This window comes from Tympanuchus pallidicinctus, unplaced genomic scaffold, assembly GCF_026119805.1.
Source record: "Tympanuchus pallidicinctus isolate F22 unplaced genomic scaffold, pur_lepc_1.0 scaffold2, whole genome shotgun sequence".
NCBI lineage: Eukaryota > Metazoa > Chordata > Aves > Galliformes > Phasianidae > Tympanuchus > Tympanuchus pallidicinctus.
In genome coordinates, this window is record NW_026294721.1 from 29,876,682 (window position 1) to 29,893,838 (window position 17,157).

The 17,157-nt window shown below is 38.3% G+C and overlaps 1 protein-coding gene across 5 annotated transcripts in view; it reads left to right on the forward strand.

Annotated features, from left to right (window-relative positions):
* PPP3CA (protein phosphatase 3 catalytic subunit alpha) overlaps window positions 1–17,157 on the forward strand; it is a 190,083-nt gene that overhangs the window by 77,645 nt on the left and 95,281 nt on the right. For all 5 annotated transcript variants that reach the window (XM_052681488.1, XM_052681489.1, XM_052681491.1 and 2 more), the window contains exon 2: window positions 6,837–7,037. In XM_052681488.1, the coding sequence (XP_052537448.1) occupies window positions 6,837–7,037 (201 nt within the window). The remainder of the gene's footprint in view (window positions 1–6,836; window positions 7,038–17,157) is intronic.

Consider the following 17,157-nt stretch of genomic DNA (forward strand, 5'->3'; position numbering starts at 1 on the left):
AGATTTGAAGGCACTGTTCTTTGGGTTCCAAGTTAATGGACACTTATGGTCCTTATTGAAATGCTTGTCCAAACTGAGGTACCATCAATGCAAGATAACAAAACAGCTCTGGTTCTAAGTACAGTCTCTGCTCTGAAGCTGCTGGGATGCAGGTTTCTCTTGTAAAGTAGCACAGTATAGGGAGAGAATTAATCATTCTTTTGCAACTTTAATGCTCAAATCCTGCAAATGTGTTCTAGGTAGAAGATTGTCTTCCATGTGTATTGCGGAAATTTAACACATCAGAGCTGCTTATGGTATGCTTGGCTTTTAGGCAGGGCATTTCTAGTGAGGGGTGAGGAGGTCATGTGTGCTTGCCAGAGGGGCTTGCATTGCCTGTTAGCATGGCCAGTAGTTCACTTTCACCCAGCTCTCGACATGCCACATGGCTTTCTGGCCTTTGAGATTGCACGCAGCTTCTTACTGCAGGAGAATGAGTTGCTGAAGTGGTAGATGTGAAGTAATGGTTGAAGTTTCATTCGGATTTCAGTTATCTGTAGGTTAAAAAGTGCAATTATTCTGAGTGAAAATGGTAGTTTTACAAGCTTTCAGGAAAGCAGGTAGAATGAGGGCATCACTTGTCTTTTTAATTAGCTCGACACTTTGGGAATCTTAGTGTAGGGAAATACCTTGGCAGTAGATTGAGGACCCACTGGCTTGACATAGCCCTTTCTTTTACAAGCACCTTCCCAGCACAGTGTCTGTGCACAGCTGGGTGAGCTGCTCTGGGACACTTCTGTTGTTGCTGTTGTGTATTCTCGTTGGGAGTGAAGTGTCCAGAGATGCTGAAAATTGTGAGTTAACTCCTCAGAGGTGAAATATTTGAAGAAGTCTCAGCCACTTCTTTCTTCTCTTTTTTTTTTTTTCTTTTTTTTTTCTTTTCTCCTTATTCTGGCGTGCAGATACAAAGAAATGCTGCTAGCATGATTCATCAGTCTGTTTTGTGAAGCAACTGCCTTTCCAGCCTCTAGTACCTTTTGATAATGATGTCGGCAACTAAAATTGGATAGCCACTTGAACAGCAATTGAGCAGCTTCCTATTGATAATAATTAATTTTGGGCTGCAGGTATTATTACCTCTTCTCAAGTGGTTTGGTTTCCATGCTGCCAACTGAGACAGCTGTTTCACACATCTGCCAAAGAGCTCTTCTCTTTTTATTTTACTTGTATGTTTGCTAAAAGTGACCTTGGTTGGGCAATGAGCTTTTCAGTTTCCTAACTTGACACACAAGTGCTGTTTCTCTAAGGTGACTTCATGTACCAGCATCTTCTTCATGATGGAATGTTTCTTGGTATTTTATTGACTAGCTGACCCCTGCTAACAGTCACCTTTCTGCAAAGTAGCATGCCTTGTCTGGGAGATGTATTTGATTACATCTTCAAACAAATACATCTGTGCTGAGCTCTTCCAACTTTGGAAGTACTGCTTAGTCCTGGGAAGATTTATTCTAAATTTCAGTAGATAATTGGTAAACCTCATCATTTCTTTTATACTGTAGATGTATTTTTCAGCTTTGAGTTTCTGTTATTCTTATTATATCAGCACTTAGTTAATTCTGTCAAATTGTTTTAATGAAAATCTGATAAATGGATCTAGTAAAATAAATAAATAAATAGGCTTCAAATATATGATGCATTGAAATAATGCACTAAAGTTTGATATATTGGAGAGAGGTTGCTATTTCTAATGATGTATCAGAGTCACTAATAGCTTCCAGGTAGGGTTCGCATCAAATGTGCCTACCCTTAATGAAGCTAGCAAATGAAAAATGAAACCTGAGAGTTCTAGTTAGGGAGCAGCAGAATATGAATACTGCTTTTTGTTTCACTGAGAAAATTATGGTTTTGAGTTGAGTTTTGTACTGTCATACAAATACTTGGATTTTTTTTTTTTAACCAGTTAGTGATATATTTTACGCTCCATAATTGACGTGGACAACCCCCTACCCCCCAAGAACTTGCATATGCTATGAATGCAATGGTACACATTTTTATACTGTAAAGAAATTGTGTTTTCTAAATAACTCGCTCTCTTCTTTATTACTCTTAAAACCTTTGAAATACCTGCTAAGAAAATGTGCAGGTTAAGAAAATATCAAAGGTTCCACTGGGTTTGAGTGGCAAATCTGTTGCCAGATAACTAGATAACATGTATGTGGAGATAAAAACATCATCTAAATGCTGCCTGAGGAAATCTGTGGAAAAGGCTATTTGTCATGTGACAGTTGTGTTCTCTTGCTGTATGTGTCAGTGTTAAAACAGATTTTGGCAGTGCTATTCCCCATCTCCCTGCTTTGGTGAGCTCTGTGCTGCCAGGAGGCTTCACCCTGTTCCTCTCAGCAGTGATCAGTGACAGTGACTCATTTTCTAGTTCCTATATGTTGCCTGAAGTAAGTTGTGTTCTTGGAGGAAAAAAAAAAATCATGATTCTCTCCCTTTGGTTCATAGTAACCTTATAAGCTAGAAGTTCATAGGCAACTATATAGGAATAAAGTCAATCAGAAATGCAACTTTTTAACCTGATGTTAATATTTAAACATTTTGGTCTTTGTCTGCTTCTTTATCTAATGGTCTGCGTGACCATGAGCTGACTGGTATGGATGTTGTTATTGTTCACCAAGAATACCCAAGAATGTGCCCTGCGTTGAACAGAGATGTGAAATGAGGGTAGACTTGCAAAGTCAGCCTGCGAAAGGTGTTTAGGTAGCTATTCCAAATGGTACTGTCTTTTGAGAAAGCAATTTTGTTGGGATATCTGAGATGGCAGGGGAAAATGTTATGTATCCTGAGTCCAAAGACTGTGACTAAGTAGGAGGGGGGAATTAAGCTGGAATATTGTTTTCTGCTGCAGAGATCTTTTTTTCTACGTGTGGAGGAAGTATTGACTTGTTTAAGAACCTGTGCTCTCACCACTGTTGCAGTGCCAATGTTTCTTGAGGTACAAGCTGTAAATTGCCATCAAACAAATGCAATGCACTGTAGCGTAGTGATGATGGTAGTTACTGGTGTGTTTCATTTACTGATGAAGAGGAAAACATTGACTCATTTTCTTTAGAGAAATATGCCATGATCTAGGCATAGTTACGTATAGGCATGCAGCCTTAGTTATGTGAAGTTACAAGGCAAGTGTTGCAGAGGGGAGATTAAATGCAAGGAACTTGAATACTGATGGGATGGGTAGCCTCCTCAGAGGCTATTAATGCAGTGTACAGCTTGGTTTGTAAATGAATAATATATAAACAAAATAATGCTTTCTTTGCCACATGCTTGTATTTTATTTATGTGTGCACACATGTTCAGACTAATTAAGCATAGCTTGTTATGGTTTATTTATTTGTTCTGGAGAGGTTGCTTAATATTTAAGTGCAGTGGTACCGAGGTCTGACCTTTTGGTGGCTGTGTTAGCAGTGAGGTGGGTTCTGCAGGAATCTGAAGAACACCAACGTAGCAGGTTGCACTTATTCTCCATTTGCTGGAACGTGCTCAAAAGGCCTGAATGCACAAGGAAAAAAAAGTAAATTAAAAGCACTAAGAATCTAAATACTATCTTCTAGTATTTCCAGATTCAGGAAGATGCTATTGGCAGGGTGCGATAAAGGGTTAAAAGTCTTTGTTGCATGGCTTTTTGCTGTAGCCTGTTTTATTACTGCACCCTGATGACAGAATCTCACAAGAAGATTTTTCTTTCCAAATGCCAATACCAGGAAATAAATGGTGTGCCTTTAAAAGGCCTTAAATGACTACAAAAAGGAGTGGTGACCTGGCTGTAAGTGGTACAGAGTTGTGGGTGGCCTGCATGGCTTCCTTGGGTAGTGTTCTTGTGGGATTTGTCACTGAACTTCTTCAACACGCACTCGTGGTGTGCATGCACATGTTACAGTCCATCCTGTTTCTGTGTCCAAGGTTCTGCCCGGTGGGAATGCAGACTCCCACCCTTGGTTGCAGCAGCGTGGTGAGGGGCTGGATGCTGCAGCCCTCCCTCGTGCCTCCCCTCTGGCTCTGCCTCCAGACCTCCCTCCTGCTTGCACAGAGCCTGTGGCATTGCTGTTCCTTGTCTCCACAGAATCCTAATGTTTAGAAGAGAATTATACAGGCCCCAGAATATTTTGCTTCACAAAATTTAAAAAATGCAGGTCATTTTTAAAAGGATGGGGGAATAAAGTTGGAATATTGTTTTCTGTTTTTACCTATTTGCTATTTTTTCATCTGCTTCTCCCCATTGTGGATGCTGTGGACACGGATGCTGTCTGATTATGCCCTCAGTTTTATTTCTGATAAAAACAATAGCACTAGGAGAGAAGTAGTTGTGTTACATGTGCTAACAAGCAGGTATGGAGAAATGAATAGGTGCCCATGTATTTGTAGAGTAATGTTGCTATCTAAAGCAGAGGAAACTAAATGTTTGTTATATCTTTAAAAAGGCGTCTGATTTCTTGTGGCATTTGTTGATTCCAGCAATGAATTTCCCCGTGAACATGGCCATTTCTTATGTTGGTCTGTGCAAGCACTCTGCATGTGTATATACAAAATTAATATTCTCATAATGGAAGATGCAATTTGTGCTCTATTCAGTTGCTCATGTTTGTGCTAATTAATCATTAATCATCTGCTATTGGAACAGTATCTTTTTTTCTCTAATTAGCCTCTGGTACATGTTTCTGAAATCTGCCTGCAGAGCTCTTCCAGTGCTGCAGCATGTGCCATATTTTTCTGTTAATCAGAAGGAACATCTCAGAGTTGTTTTTGTTTGTGTGCTTGCTTGCTGTTTGTTTTGCTCTCCATCTTTATAAATGCAAAAATCTTCTCCTGGCATATGTTCCTGTATGGCAGTTACCTGTAAGAAGCGCTGCGCTGCAGAGGTTTTCATACCACAGTACTTGAGGGGAAGAAGAGAGGCTGCTTTCATCACAAAGCAATGCAATCTCATGCTGGTATTTCTTCTTGCCACATGGACTGGAGATATGTAACAGCTTTTCCCTCTCCTTTCCAAACTTAGGAAGGGGGAAGGATCTTTTTATGTATTTATACAGGCATGTGGAACTGCTGAGTTCTCTCCCTCACCTTCCTCTTCCTTGCAGTGTTTTTTTTAATCTGATGTTGTATAAGGAGTTGTTCATAGCTCGTGTATGCAGTTGTTTGTTCTTGAGGAATTGAAGCCTGCTGTGGATCTACTGCAAAGATCCACAAAGCATTTAACCCACTGATTTCTGTGAGCCTCACGGGCTTGGCTTAACCACAGCAACTGCAAAGAGCAAAACAAGGCTTTGGTCTTCACCAGTTAACCACTTGTCACAGAAGTATTGGTCAAAGCATAAGCTGATTAAAAGTGGTTTGGGTGTTCTTGTGGATTGAGTGAGAAAACTGTAACAGATCTGCATAAGAACGTTCTGAATCCCAGGCATTGCATTTTAACTTCCTTGTGGCTGTGGCTGTCTCTGTGCCCCAGAATCCAGGTGGAGTCAGAGACTTGACAGGCTTTCACCACCTCCTCCTCCACTTTGTTCCACTTCTCAGGCTCCATTTTCAATGCATTCATAGGCATGTACCCGTTAGTCTGCACCAGAGTGTTTGATGAATATAATGGTGGAGTTATAGCAGGGAAAAAAAAAAAGTTGAATCAAGGAAATGAGAGCATTTTCTGAAGATATTAATGTTTAAATTATCTGTGTCAAACAGCTACACAAAATGCAATTGTTTATTATCTGCTCTGTTACTTCTGGTAGTGCAGGTAAAGAGTTTTTGGATTGAGCTTCCAAAGATACGTGCAATTTATGGGCTGCTTCCAAAGTGAATAGATCATGAAACGTAAAACAAATTGGAACCAGCAGGCATATTGATCTGCTGTGCTGAGTTTTGCTTTTCATACTGTACCAGAGCTCACAGTGGGGCACTCAGCAGGGAACCAGGGGCCAGGTTGTGCAGAGAATGCAGCAGTCTCCTTTCCCTGCTCCAGGCTCCCCTATAATAACCCCCTGCAGCTGGGCACAGCTTGGTACAATTACCCTACAGCTGTCCAGGCAGGCCATGCCTGATGTGGCTCTGATGGAACAGCAAGGGAAAGGAGGTTAAGCTGGGATAATGCTCCTCATCCTTGCAGCAGCAACTCCATCCTTCTTCACTCCGACCCTTTTTGGGAGAGAGGATGCCTGAGCATCTGAAGGTTGTTGCAAGCCTGAGGCTTGATCTGAGAGCAGTACATGGGTTGCTGGTCCATGGCACATCACTAGTTTATTAATTTGTGTTAAACTCCATTCTGAAGAAGTATGGTTGGCTTCACACTCAGGAATGCCTTGGTGGTGGTTGAATGTATTGAATGTGATAGGAAGAAAACATCTTCCGCCATCACCCAAATCATTAGAGAGATCTGTCTTGGAGTTCAGCATTTTAATTGGAGTGTATCTATGCATGTCCATACATGTAAATTAAATATTGCACTGCTTTTTGTATTTTATATAAATGCTTTGCAGTGCTGCTACAGCATTCTCTGCTCTACTCCCTTTTTTCCCTGATATTCCCATATGTTTTTTGGTTTGTTCACACGTCTGCCTGTAATCTTGGCCTAAATCCTCCTGTCAATTTTTTAATAAATATGAAATAGCTGTTCTTATGTGCTTGGATAACTTAGCTTCGGTGATGTCTTCATTTAAGGACAACTTAAGCTCCAAGTTATAAGAGGCAATAGGAAATTCATGCTAATATGGTTTGGCAGTGGGGATGACTTTGAAATGTGTGATGATCTATAACAGAGGCTTTATTTACTTTAAAATCTGATCAGATTTTTTTTCTTCTCCATACAGCTGTCCCATTTCCTCCAAGTCACCGGCTCACAGCTAAGGAAGTGTTTGATAATGATGGCAAGCCACGTGTGGATATCTTAAAGGCACACCTTATGAAAGAAGGGAGACTGGAAGAAAGCGTGGCATTGAGAATAATAACAGAGGGAGCTTCAATTCTTCGTCAAGAAAAAAATTTGCTGGACATAGATGCGCCAGTCACAGGTTAGTACTGATTTACAGTGGAGGTGTTGTTGGAGGATGGTTGTTGGAATGGGACATGTTAAGTAATATGTAGTGTGTGTGGCTTCCTAAGCTTGAAATTCATTCATTCTCTCTATATGAGAAGATTAGAAGTATTTGAAAAATGTATTTTTCACCTGGCCTTTTTCACCAGGAATTACATCTGTCATTTTATAGGTGTCCTTTACTTTGGTAGCACTATTCAGACATGGTTTGACTCTGAGAGAACAATGGTGTTAGGGTGAAGGGAAATTCCAGTTAAAGATTGAGAGAAATGAGTACAGCAAAAAAGGGGAAAAAAATAAGCACAATCCTCGTCTCTGTTGTCTGGGACTGCAGTCAGAGTTCTGCTGATTGCAGAACCTATTGTGCCCTTGGCTATCAGATACTACCACCCACACATTAATCTTCAGGAAATGCCTTCTATTTTGAATTTCCGTCTCTGTCTCCTGCCTCAACTACTTTCTGTATTATGAATGCATTTCTTGCTCTAATACACCTCCTCCCCTGTTTTGTTGCTGTTATCAGAAATGAACGCATTTTTGGCAAGTGATCTGTGGCATAGAAAGTCAGTTAGCTGAGGGGAAAAAGATAACTAATTCTACTGAGCTTAAGCTATGAAACCAAACCATTAAACTTGGTTTAAGAAGGCGAGTCCTCTTGTAACTTTTGTTCCAGGGGAGCCCTGACAAAAAAATCCAAACAATAGTTTATTCTATCCTTCCTAGCCTGGAAGAGTTACCAGTCTTTGTTATCAGCACTGATAACGTGAACAATAAACTGTGTCGGAATAGCAAAGCCTTCATTTTTAGGATAGCTCTGAAATGAAAGAGCATAATGTCTAGACTAAACCGGTACACAAGCTAAAGCCGATAACTTTTAAAATTACATCCAAATAAGGGATTTTAAGATGACCTGGGGAGGTAACAAGTATCATCTCTTATGTGATAATTAGCTTGTCACGGTGCCTTACTACCCTGATAGCAATCATGTTGCAGCTCAAGGCAAAATAAAAGAAACAGGATGAATGAATTAAAGAATCCGCTGAGTATATTGCGAATAGTGTTCTGCAGATATTTTCTTTGAAGGGATAATACAGGTTGTTCAACTTGATAAATGGAAGAAGTTGTGGGGATACAGTACCATTAGAATCATGGAATTGTAAGGGTTGGAAAAGGCCACTAAGATTATCAAGTCCAACCATCAACCCATCATCACCATGCCCACTAAATCGTGTCCCTAAGTGACATACCTACCCTTTTCTTGAAATCCTCCAGGGATGATGACACTACCACTTCTCTGGGCAGCTTGTTCCATTACCTCATTGCTCTTCTGAGAATAAATTGTTCCTAATATCCAATCTGAACCTTCTCTGGTGCAATGTAAAGCTATTACCTCTCAATGCATAACTGAGTGACAGTCATGGAGAAATTTTTCCTTCCCGTTTGACTTTTTAATCTACTTTAAGGCAAAAACTGTATGAGGATAGGTGTCTGCCATGTCCTGACTGATTTCCTAAGTCTGTATTTAATGTTCTCTGTTGTTGAATTTATTTTATTTCTTAAATGCTTCTGAAGGTGTCTGAATTGTTTGGAGTTGTATTTGAGCAATTAATCTCCAGAAGGTTACCCCACTGTATATCACTGCTATAATTTAAGTCTTTGATTCTTTTTTTTTCAGTTGAGCCTACGTCTTGCTTTGTTCTTGCTTTTAAAATTATTCTCCTGCAGTGCTTGTGATACTGCAATATTCTTTGGGGTAGCTGATAGGTATTGTCTTTTAAACTAGTGTGAGAAGATTGGACTCCTCATGCTTTTTAGTGGAGTAGCTGAGAGGTGCTGGTGTTCTGTATGAACTAACATGAAAGCTGGAGTTATGAAGGTAATCATAAAAAAAAAAGATAACAAAATTGTGAAGGGTGGTTGGAAAAGGTTGTGAGATTCATTGTGAACCTGACAATTAGTTTTGTGTGAGTAGCATGACAGCAGGTGACTGGAAAAAGGGACCATCAGTTGAACAGTGATTTGGTAGATTTTCAAGTTATACAGACAATTCAGGAATAATTATGGAATGGAGCACAGCTCTCTTCAAACATTACAGAAAAATAAACACAATCACTGAATAGTGGAGAGGAAAATAAATGTTGTATGTGTCAAAGCAGTCTTGTTGAAGAATGGCAGACATTAATCATTAACATAGGAATGTCTGTGGGAGGAGTTGCTTTAATCTTTTAGAAACCTTGTAGCTGGTTATTGAGATGGCGATCATCAAAAAAGTTAGAGTAACTGTTCAAGTATGATAATTGTATATTGGTAAAATTAGCTGTTTGTTTTAAAAAAAATGTAAAAATATTTCTTTTTTTAGCCATGTGCATCCCTCATTTTTTAACTTCTTTTTTGTTTATTTTGAGGGGTGAAATATTTGCCTTCAGACAAAAAAAAAAATATCAGAATTCTGTTTATAAGCAGTCACATGAAATAAAATGGATATGTAGAAAACTCTGATTTGAGGGAGAAGACACCTGGTTCTGGAAGGAGATTTAATGTAGAATGCATAATTATTACTTTTTATTTTTATAAAACTTATTCTGGATCTGTGGTTAGCTGGAAGATTCAGTATGATTGTCATTTTGAGTTTTGATTTTGAATTTGGTAAAGCTATATAACTTTTTAAATGCTTTTGATTATTTCATTGGAAACCTTAGCTGAAGTTCATTTAGTTTGCTGTGTGTGAACTGTGTATGTAGGTTACAGTGCTGATTTACAACAAAGGCAAAATGTCCTACTGTTGTTACTCAGGGCTCTTTGCTAGGTATGAGTCTGATCAGAGCCTGAAGTATGAAGAGTCCGTGCTATATGAGACCTCTTGTACCTGGGAAGTGTTTGGGCAACTTTGGCTTGACTGGTGAACGTGAGTTCAGAAGAATGGAGAGAATAGCCCTGTCAGCCTTCATCCATAAGAAACTGAGCAGGGAGCAGAGGGATGAGGATGCTGCCACCCTCCATGGCTCAGCTGTTTCTGGATTGATGTACTTGATGTTCTCTTTGAGGCATATGTTTTTCATCTTAAGCTCATGGATTTAATGAGCTTGATCTAGCACTACACTACATCTGTTCAGTGTTGAGATGAAAGATATTTGAATGGCAGCCTTAGAATTTCTAATCCCATTTTGTGTACTTAGTGATATAATGATACCATGGAGAAACTGGCTCATTTTTAATAGTTGGTTTTTTTTTTTTTCTTTTTTTTCTTTTTTTTTTCCCAAAAGACTAAGGAAATGCATCTTTGAACCTCTCTGATGGCAATATTTACTAAAGTCACACTCCAAAGAACAGCTGGGATTGCCAGACTTAGGATTGCCTGATTAGTTTTATATGGCCTTATTATATAGATTCATTATTCCATAGAGTGGCTCTGGGCAAGTGACTTAACCAAGCCTTTGCAGGACAATTAGTTACATGCTTGTTTTAATGGAGCCTCACTTGCAGATCCAAAATCTACTGAATGCTCTCAACTGCATACCAAGCATGTGTTCCTTTGAGTTTGGTGCACAGGTAACATTCTTTGTACATGGGTATATATGTATAGTATACTTCTGTATATTATCTATAAGACACTAATCTCTTTGGGTTTTGAATGTGTTCAGTGAGAAAAAACAAATGCAGGTAAAGCCTTTGATGGGAATATTGCTTTGTATGTCTGCCGGAATGTAAAACTGATGCTTTGGCTTAAGCACACTGTGAAGACAATAAATGTCTTTTGAAGTGAGGAGATACTGTTATGTTGAGTGGTGTTGAAAGGTGTGAGCAAGCTGACCATGGTGTTTTCAGACAAAGATTTATAAAAGTTTTGTAATTAAAGCATCTTTTGTGCAAGTTAAGAGAGTGCAACTTGGAAGTTTCTCCCTGCTTGACTGCGGTTCATTGAAGTTGCTGCATGGAAAAAGCAGGAAGTAGCTATACGATTAAGAAATGTATAGCATAATTTGTATACAGGAGAGGCTGCACTTGAAACCCTAATTCAGTCACATCCTAAATAAGGAGCTCTTTATTTTTGCAAATGTGTATTACTCATTTCAATTACTAGCTGTATGATTTGTTGATCTGAATGGGCCCCTCTTCGCAGCTCCTTTTCAGAGCAACCAGCCCACTTTTGGAACATAATATGTTGTTGTTTTCCTACATATGCAAAAATCTGAAGCTACAAAAGGTTAAACAGTGTCATTAATCCGGAGGGAATGAAATAAAATAGAATATGAAGACCCCACTGCAGAATTTAATTTCCACAGGAAAATCACTGATGACAGCAGCCAGTTTCTACCTTTGAAGCTGGATCAAATTTTGAAATTGACCCAGTTTTGAGCATAGCACTTGAAGACCTTCCAAGCTTAACGTTTTTGTAAATTGAATTTATACTTTGTAATTGAGTAAGTCATTTGGGAGAGCAGACCTAGAACTTAGTGATATGTTTCTCTATTACTGTGCATCTTTACTTCTACCTCTTTGGTTATGTTTCTTGAGGATATTGTTTTCATTCAGTATCTGTAAAACTAATATCATTAATGCATCTGTGCATATTACATATTGCATCTGTGCATGTGTGATTGCACAAATGAATAACCTTGGAAGGCATGTTAGTGTTTTTAAGGTAAGTCTATTTTTCCCATTGCTATCTATTTTAAAAGTAATGATTATGTGCTATTTTCTCCTGTAACACATAGCATCTCTCCTTTTGTGTACTTAATGTGCAGTCCTCCTGGTTAGTCTGCCCATTGTTACTAACAAAAGTTCCCTGTAGTGAACTAAGAACATGCAAATCTCAGTCATGTGCTTCTTTATAAACCTGTGTGTTTTTGCATATGGTACACAGCTGTATCACATGCACATTACACAGGCAACTGCCCCTGTACAGGTATTCTCAGTTCTGTTTGTGGAAGCCATCAGCAGGAGTAGCAGTGACAGCAGTTTCTGATGTGGTGAAAGTATGCAGGCCCTGTGTAGGCGTGGGGTATGGTATATCATCTGTCACTTTTTCAATCAGAAGTAAATGGAAAATAGTTAAAACAAACATATACACTTGTTCTAAGCTTTCGTGTCCTTTGTTGAGAATTCCCTTGCAATGTGCTATCCTGTGTGAAGTGCTTTCTGAATTGACAGGTGCATACAGCTTGGTATGTGATGAGAATTGAGCATCATGCGAAGACAGAATAAAAGTTTATTGTTGCAGTGTATAATTTTTTTATAAAAGGAAACAAAAATTGTCCTAGTCTCCAAAAGTCCTGTTCTTTGACCATATTGTTCCCTCTACTGGCCCTAGTGCATTGTAGTGAGGATGCAAAGTTTTTTCCATTTGAACCCTAAGTTAATGAGTGTGCGAGAAGTTGCAGGAATCTTGAGAGTAGCCCATGTGGGAACAATCAGAGCAGTTCTGGTGGTCTTCAGAAACCTTTGGTGCAGTGTAGTTCCATAAAAAGTATAAAGGGAAAGTCCTTTCCTGCCAGCATGTGTCTGTCAGATCTTTGAAACTTCTGGATACTTCCTGGGGACATTGTTCCACGGAATGGTGGAACCTCCTGGGCATGAACCTTTTCTCGTGTTCTGTGTTCATTTGTTTTTTGCCTTTATTTTTTCGTTTGGAAGCATCAAGTAACATTGGCAAGTACAAATTCTGCACAAATTAGAACTTTGTAAGCATCAAAAGCTTCTAGCTAAAGTGATCGATGCTAAGGCAAGTTAAATAAAAGTATTTTTATGCCCACAATAAAGTAAAAAGGTAATAATGTTTAAAATTACATCAAACTGTAGCACACATCTAAATGACTTGATGGAATTGAAAAGTAAAACTAAAACCTTTTTTTTTTCTTTTCCATTTTTGTAGTGTTTTGGGATAGAATTTCAGTATGGAAAGTAAACAAGATTGCTTATTAGGGGTTTACAAGTAATGTAAAGTCTATCTATATTAACACAACATCAAAGTATGTCTGAAATCAACATTTCTGTGGAATCAATTCTAGTTAAAACTTCTGTGTTTCACAGTTCAGTAATTTAATTAATACTCTAAACTCAATGTACCAAAATTACTGTTGAGGAAACTATTCAATTTCTAGGACACTAAGTAGAAGATTCACTTGTCTTGAAAAAAGTATTTACATGATCATATACTAAGGCTGCATCTCAGGTAGCTGAGTGTCTTCAGATTCCAAGCCTAAGTACTTCAATGCTAGTCTGAATTCTGGCTGCCTGCTGCTTCTGAGGTAAGTGTCAAATCACAAGAATTCTTATTTTCTAATCCTTCCCATAATAAATTAATTAAAATTATCTTTAAGGTTGTTCTGTAAATATGTGATGGCATCTACACTCAGAACAGGATTGTGAGGTATCATATGATGCTCTTTTTCTGTATCTCAGCCAAATACTGTTATGAGCCACTTCAGCTGCTTTAAAAACATTGCTAGTCATTCTGAAAACATGCTAACATTTTGTTCATTCTAGCATTAAAATGCATATGATTTTCAAATGTTCCTTGTATAACTGCAGCAGTTTCTGTGTTATACAAATGTGCATTTTGTCTGGGGACCAGTAAAACACAAGAACCTGACACACTGCAGAAAATTATTCTTCCTTCCGGAATGAATCACCTGCAGGTAATTCTCCTTCATCACAAAAAAAATTGACTTTGGCTACAGGGAGGTAAATGTTTGTTTGAAACAAACTTTTACTTGTTTCTGCCTCAAATATCAACTCTAGATCTTGTCTGCATAAATACAGCATTTGAGCAGTACAGTTAGTCACACAAGGTGGAAGAGGAAAGAATCAACAGCACCATTTACTCTTGCATCCTTCTTAAAAGCAGGTGATAGTCCATGGCTTTTACATGGCAACTGTGTTTTTTGACTCAACGCATTAGATTCTGAGATGACATATTTCCCATCATTTTTAAAGTGGGTTTTCTCAATGTATGTGAGTGCTGTTTCCTATTGTAACAGCACATTTCTTTTTACATATCACTGTTGAAAGTGTTATTAAAATGCAAAGAATCTGCATATTAAACAGCCGTTAAAAATAATTTGATGTGAACATACTGTTGAACAGATAAAGTGAACTTGATTAAAGTCTTTAATTGGTTTGTTGATTAAAACTGACACCGCTTCAGCTATTTTGCATGCTTTATTGAGAACTCATAATAAGTCAGACTAGCACCTTAAAAACCTGAGACTTCTCAAGCAAGGTGAAGATGTAGGGCTGTATGTATTGCAGTTTTTTTGATCTGTTTCTTCACTGAAATGCATCTGCCTGTCAGTTCCAGATATGGATTGAAATATGCCTGCCTACATCCTTGGTAGAACAAAGCGATTGCGTCTTGTAGCTTAATTGAGCTGCTTCACTTATTAGCATCTGACATTTTGGCAGAGCTCATGTTTTCTAGTAGCAGATGCCTAAATCTATCGTTACTGCCAAGTGGATACAACTACCTCACTTATTCTTATAAATAATTCATGTATTAGTTAACTTGCTGTGATGCAAAAATCAGTCAAATAATTCGGAGTGAAATCATAGAAGCATAGATACCCTTCAGGTATAAGAGTTGGTGCTATGAAATAGAGGATCGAATCTGTATTGGGCTTCAAGTCAGCAGGGAAGTTGCATTAGTTACAAAATAACCAGCAGCAAAAAATACAAAAGCAGTTGTTTGCTACTACCTAACTCTTTAGTGCTTTGTTCTGACTGTATGGAGGTTTTTTTGGTTTGGTTTTTTTTTTTGGGGGGGGGGGGCATGCAGGGAGAGGGGGCAGGGGGATACTTCTTTATCCTATAAATACAAGTGGCACAATACAGCATGTTAGTTTTTCTTTTGCGACTATTTCAAGAGGACATGGAATATCATAGCAGTGGTATTTATTTTTGCTTACCAAAGATATATATATATATTTTTAACTTGCAAATCAAGTTTTATATTTGCTTTGCAATCATCTGATAGGTGAAACTACTCAAATTGGATCTTGGTATTTTGATAGCATTGCTATTTGAGTTATTTTTCAGAAACAAGTGTCATTGTTTGCACAGTGTGATACTTGTTAGAAATATAGAGATCCTTTGTTCTTGCTTTTTTTGTGTGTTCTCTTAGCTTTACCTAGTTATCTCTCTGATTCCGGCCTTGGGTTAAATTTAAATCAATCTTAGCTTGTAGTTTATATTGGAAGGAGATGTGGGAATCCAGTGGGATCACAGCTGAAATCACAGCCACCTACATACCTTCCTCCCCCAGTCTGGATGAAGGAGCTGCTGATACAAGAAAGACAGAAGGAGGTAGAAGGAAGGAAATTCCAACACACATTTGTCTTTCAGTCTTTTGCCCCCAGCAAAGCAAAAATCTAGCAGTCATGCTTGAGCTGGAGCTCCCCATTTGTGTGAGTTAGTAATAATAGGGATAAGGATTTTTATGTAAGTGAGGGAAAGAGGTATTGATTCTGTGATATTGATGCCATACCTGCAACAAATCTGGAGCATCCAGAGTACAGAAACCAAGCTGGAAACAGTTATGAAAGAGAAGAAAAGGGTTTTCTGGAGCGTGAGGGGGTGGACTAATAGCAGAACAGGCAAATAGCATTGTGTGTGTTAGCTGACCATTGCCATTTAGAGACTATTCTGATGAGATAAACCTCCAGGTTTATGCAATCTATGAATTTGTGTACAAATGTGTGCCCCATTGCTTAGAGTGTGATAGCACATTTGTAGCTACCACTGACGGCGTCTTGCCTTCATCTGTGCTTGCTGTTTGTACATCTAACCTTTCACCAAAACCTGATTTTGAAGCACTGGCAAACGCAAAGGAGATAACCAATAAGTTCTTTCTTAAGAGAGATCATAAACATTACCTGTCATCACTTGAAGCATAACTCAGAGAGAATTTCAAGTTGGAAATTATGACTATAGGAATACATTTTGCTGGGGAAGTTTCTTCTTCATGCCTTTTGATGTATTTTCATAAGCATTCTAATTATTCCAAAAAATACTACCAGAGTTGAGATAGCTTTCCATATTTAGTTTTCCGTAGTGTACTAGGTTGAAACATTTACAGAATAATTTCCAAGCATATATAATATTCTCTGTGAAGATTTTGCTTTTTAAATGGAAGATCTGCTATAGTTGAAAACATTTTAATTAGTGTAAAAGAATCTAGTACTTCTAAATTGTCTTTAATCTCTGCAAAATCCACGCTCTTTAAATAAATGCACCAACTGTGAAGACACCTTGTGCTGAATAGAAGCATACTTTCAATCTACACTTGATATCATAGAATCTTGGTGTTACTTGCAGGATAGTAGCAATAGTGTATGAGACTTGTACTGGTGGTGTGTTGAGCCATAAAATTATCTCCTGACTGAGTCATTATGTGCTTTTAAGAGCATCAATTCATTAAAAAGAGAATGAGTTTCAAATTGATCTTCGGTGCTGTCTCCAGAAGACATTTTGGATTGTGCTTCTCACTTTTCTGAAGGTTAGGCATCCAAATCAAGTTGAACTTAATATCTTTATTCCATTTGGGATGCTAACTACCAAAAAAATATTATTCATAAGTGGGGAGGATCTTGATTCTGATCCTAAAGCAAAGACATTCTATTTCTCATTGTCTTTCTTTGTTGCAAAAATAATACCTTGAACTCTGCAGTTCTGTTGAGCCTCGTGGAATACTTGTTCTAAGTGTTATGACTTTCTGTGAGTTTTTTGATCTAGCTTGCATAGTTGTCTTCAAAAGAGGCAACCCAAGGCAACAGTGGCAGTGAAGTAAGCTCTACTTAAAAGGCTGTGACTAAAAATGAAAATGTTCTTCTGATGCTCAGCACGAGGAAAAGCATGGCAGAGAATCCTTCTGGCTCTCTAGATGTATCAGCATCATTACTTTCAAAGGTTACTTCTGAAAGATAACAATACTTGATAGCCACTTTTACTCTTCCTCTGGTGCTCCAAATGTACCTCCACAAGAAATTCTTAGTGGAGAATGCTACAAAATTATTGTTTCAGTCTATACATGCAGTCTGAGATCTGGGAGTCAGTATGGATGGAAGGCATTGCTGGTGGTCGCAGAAGTCTGTCCTGTGATT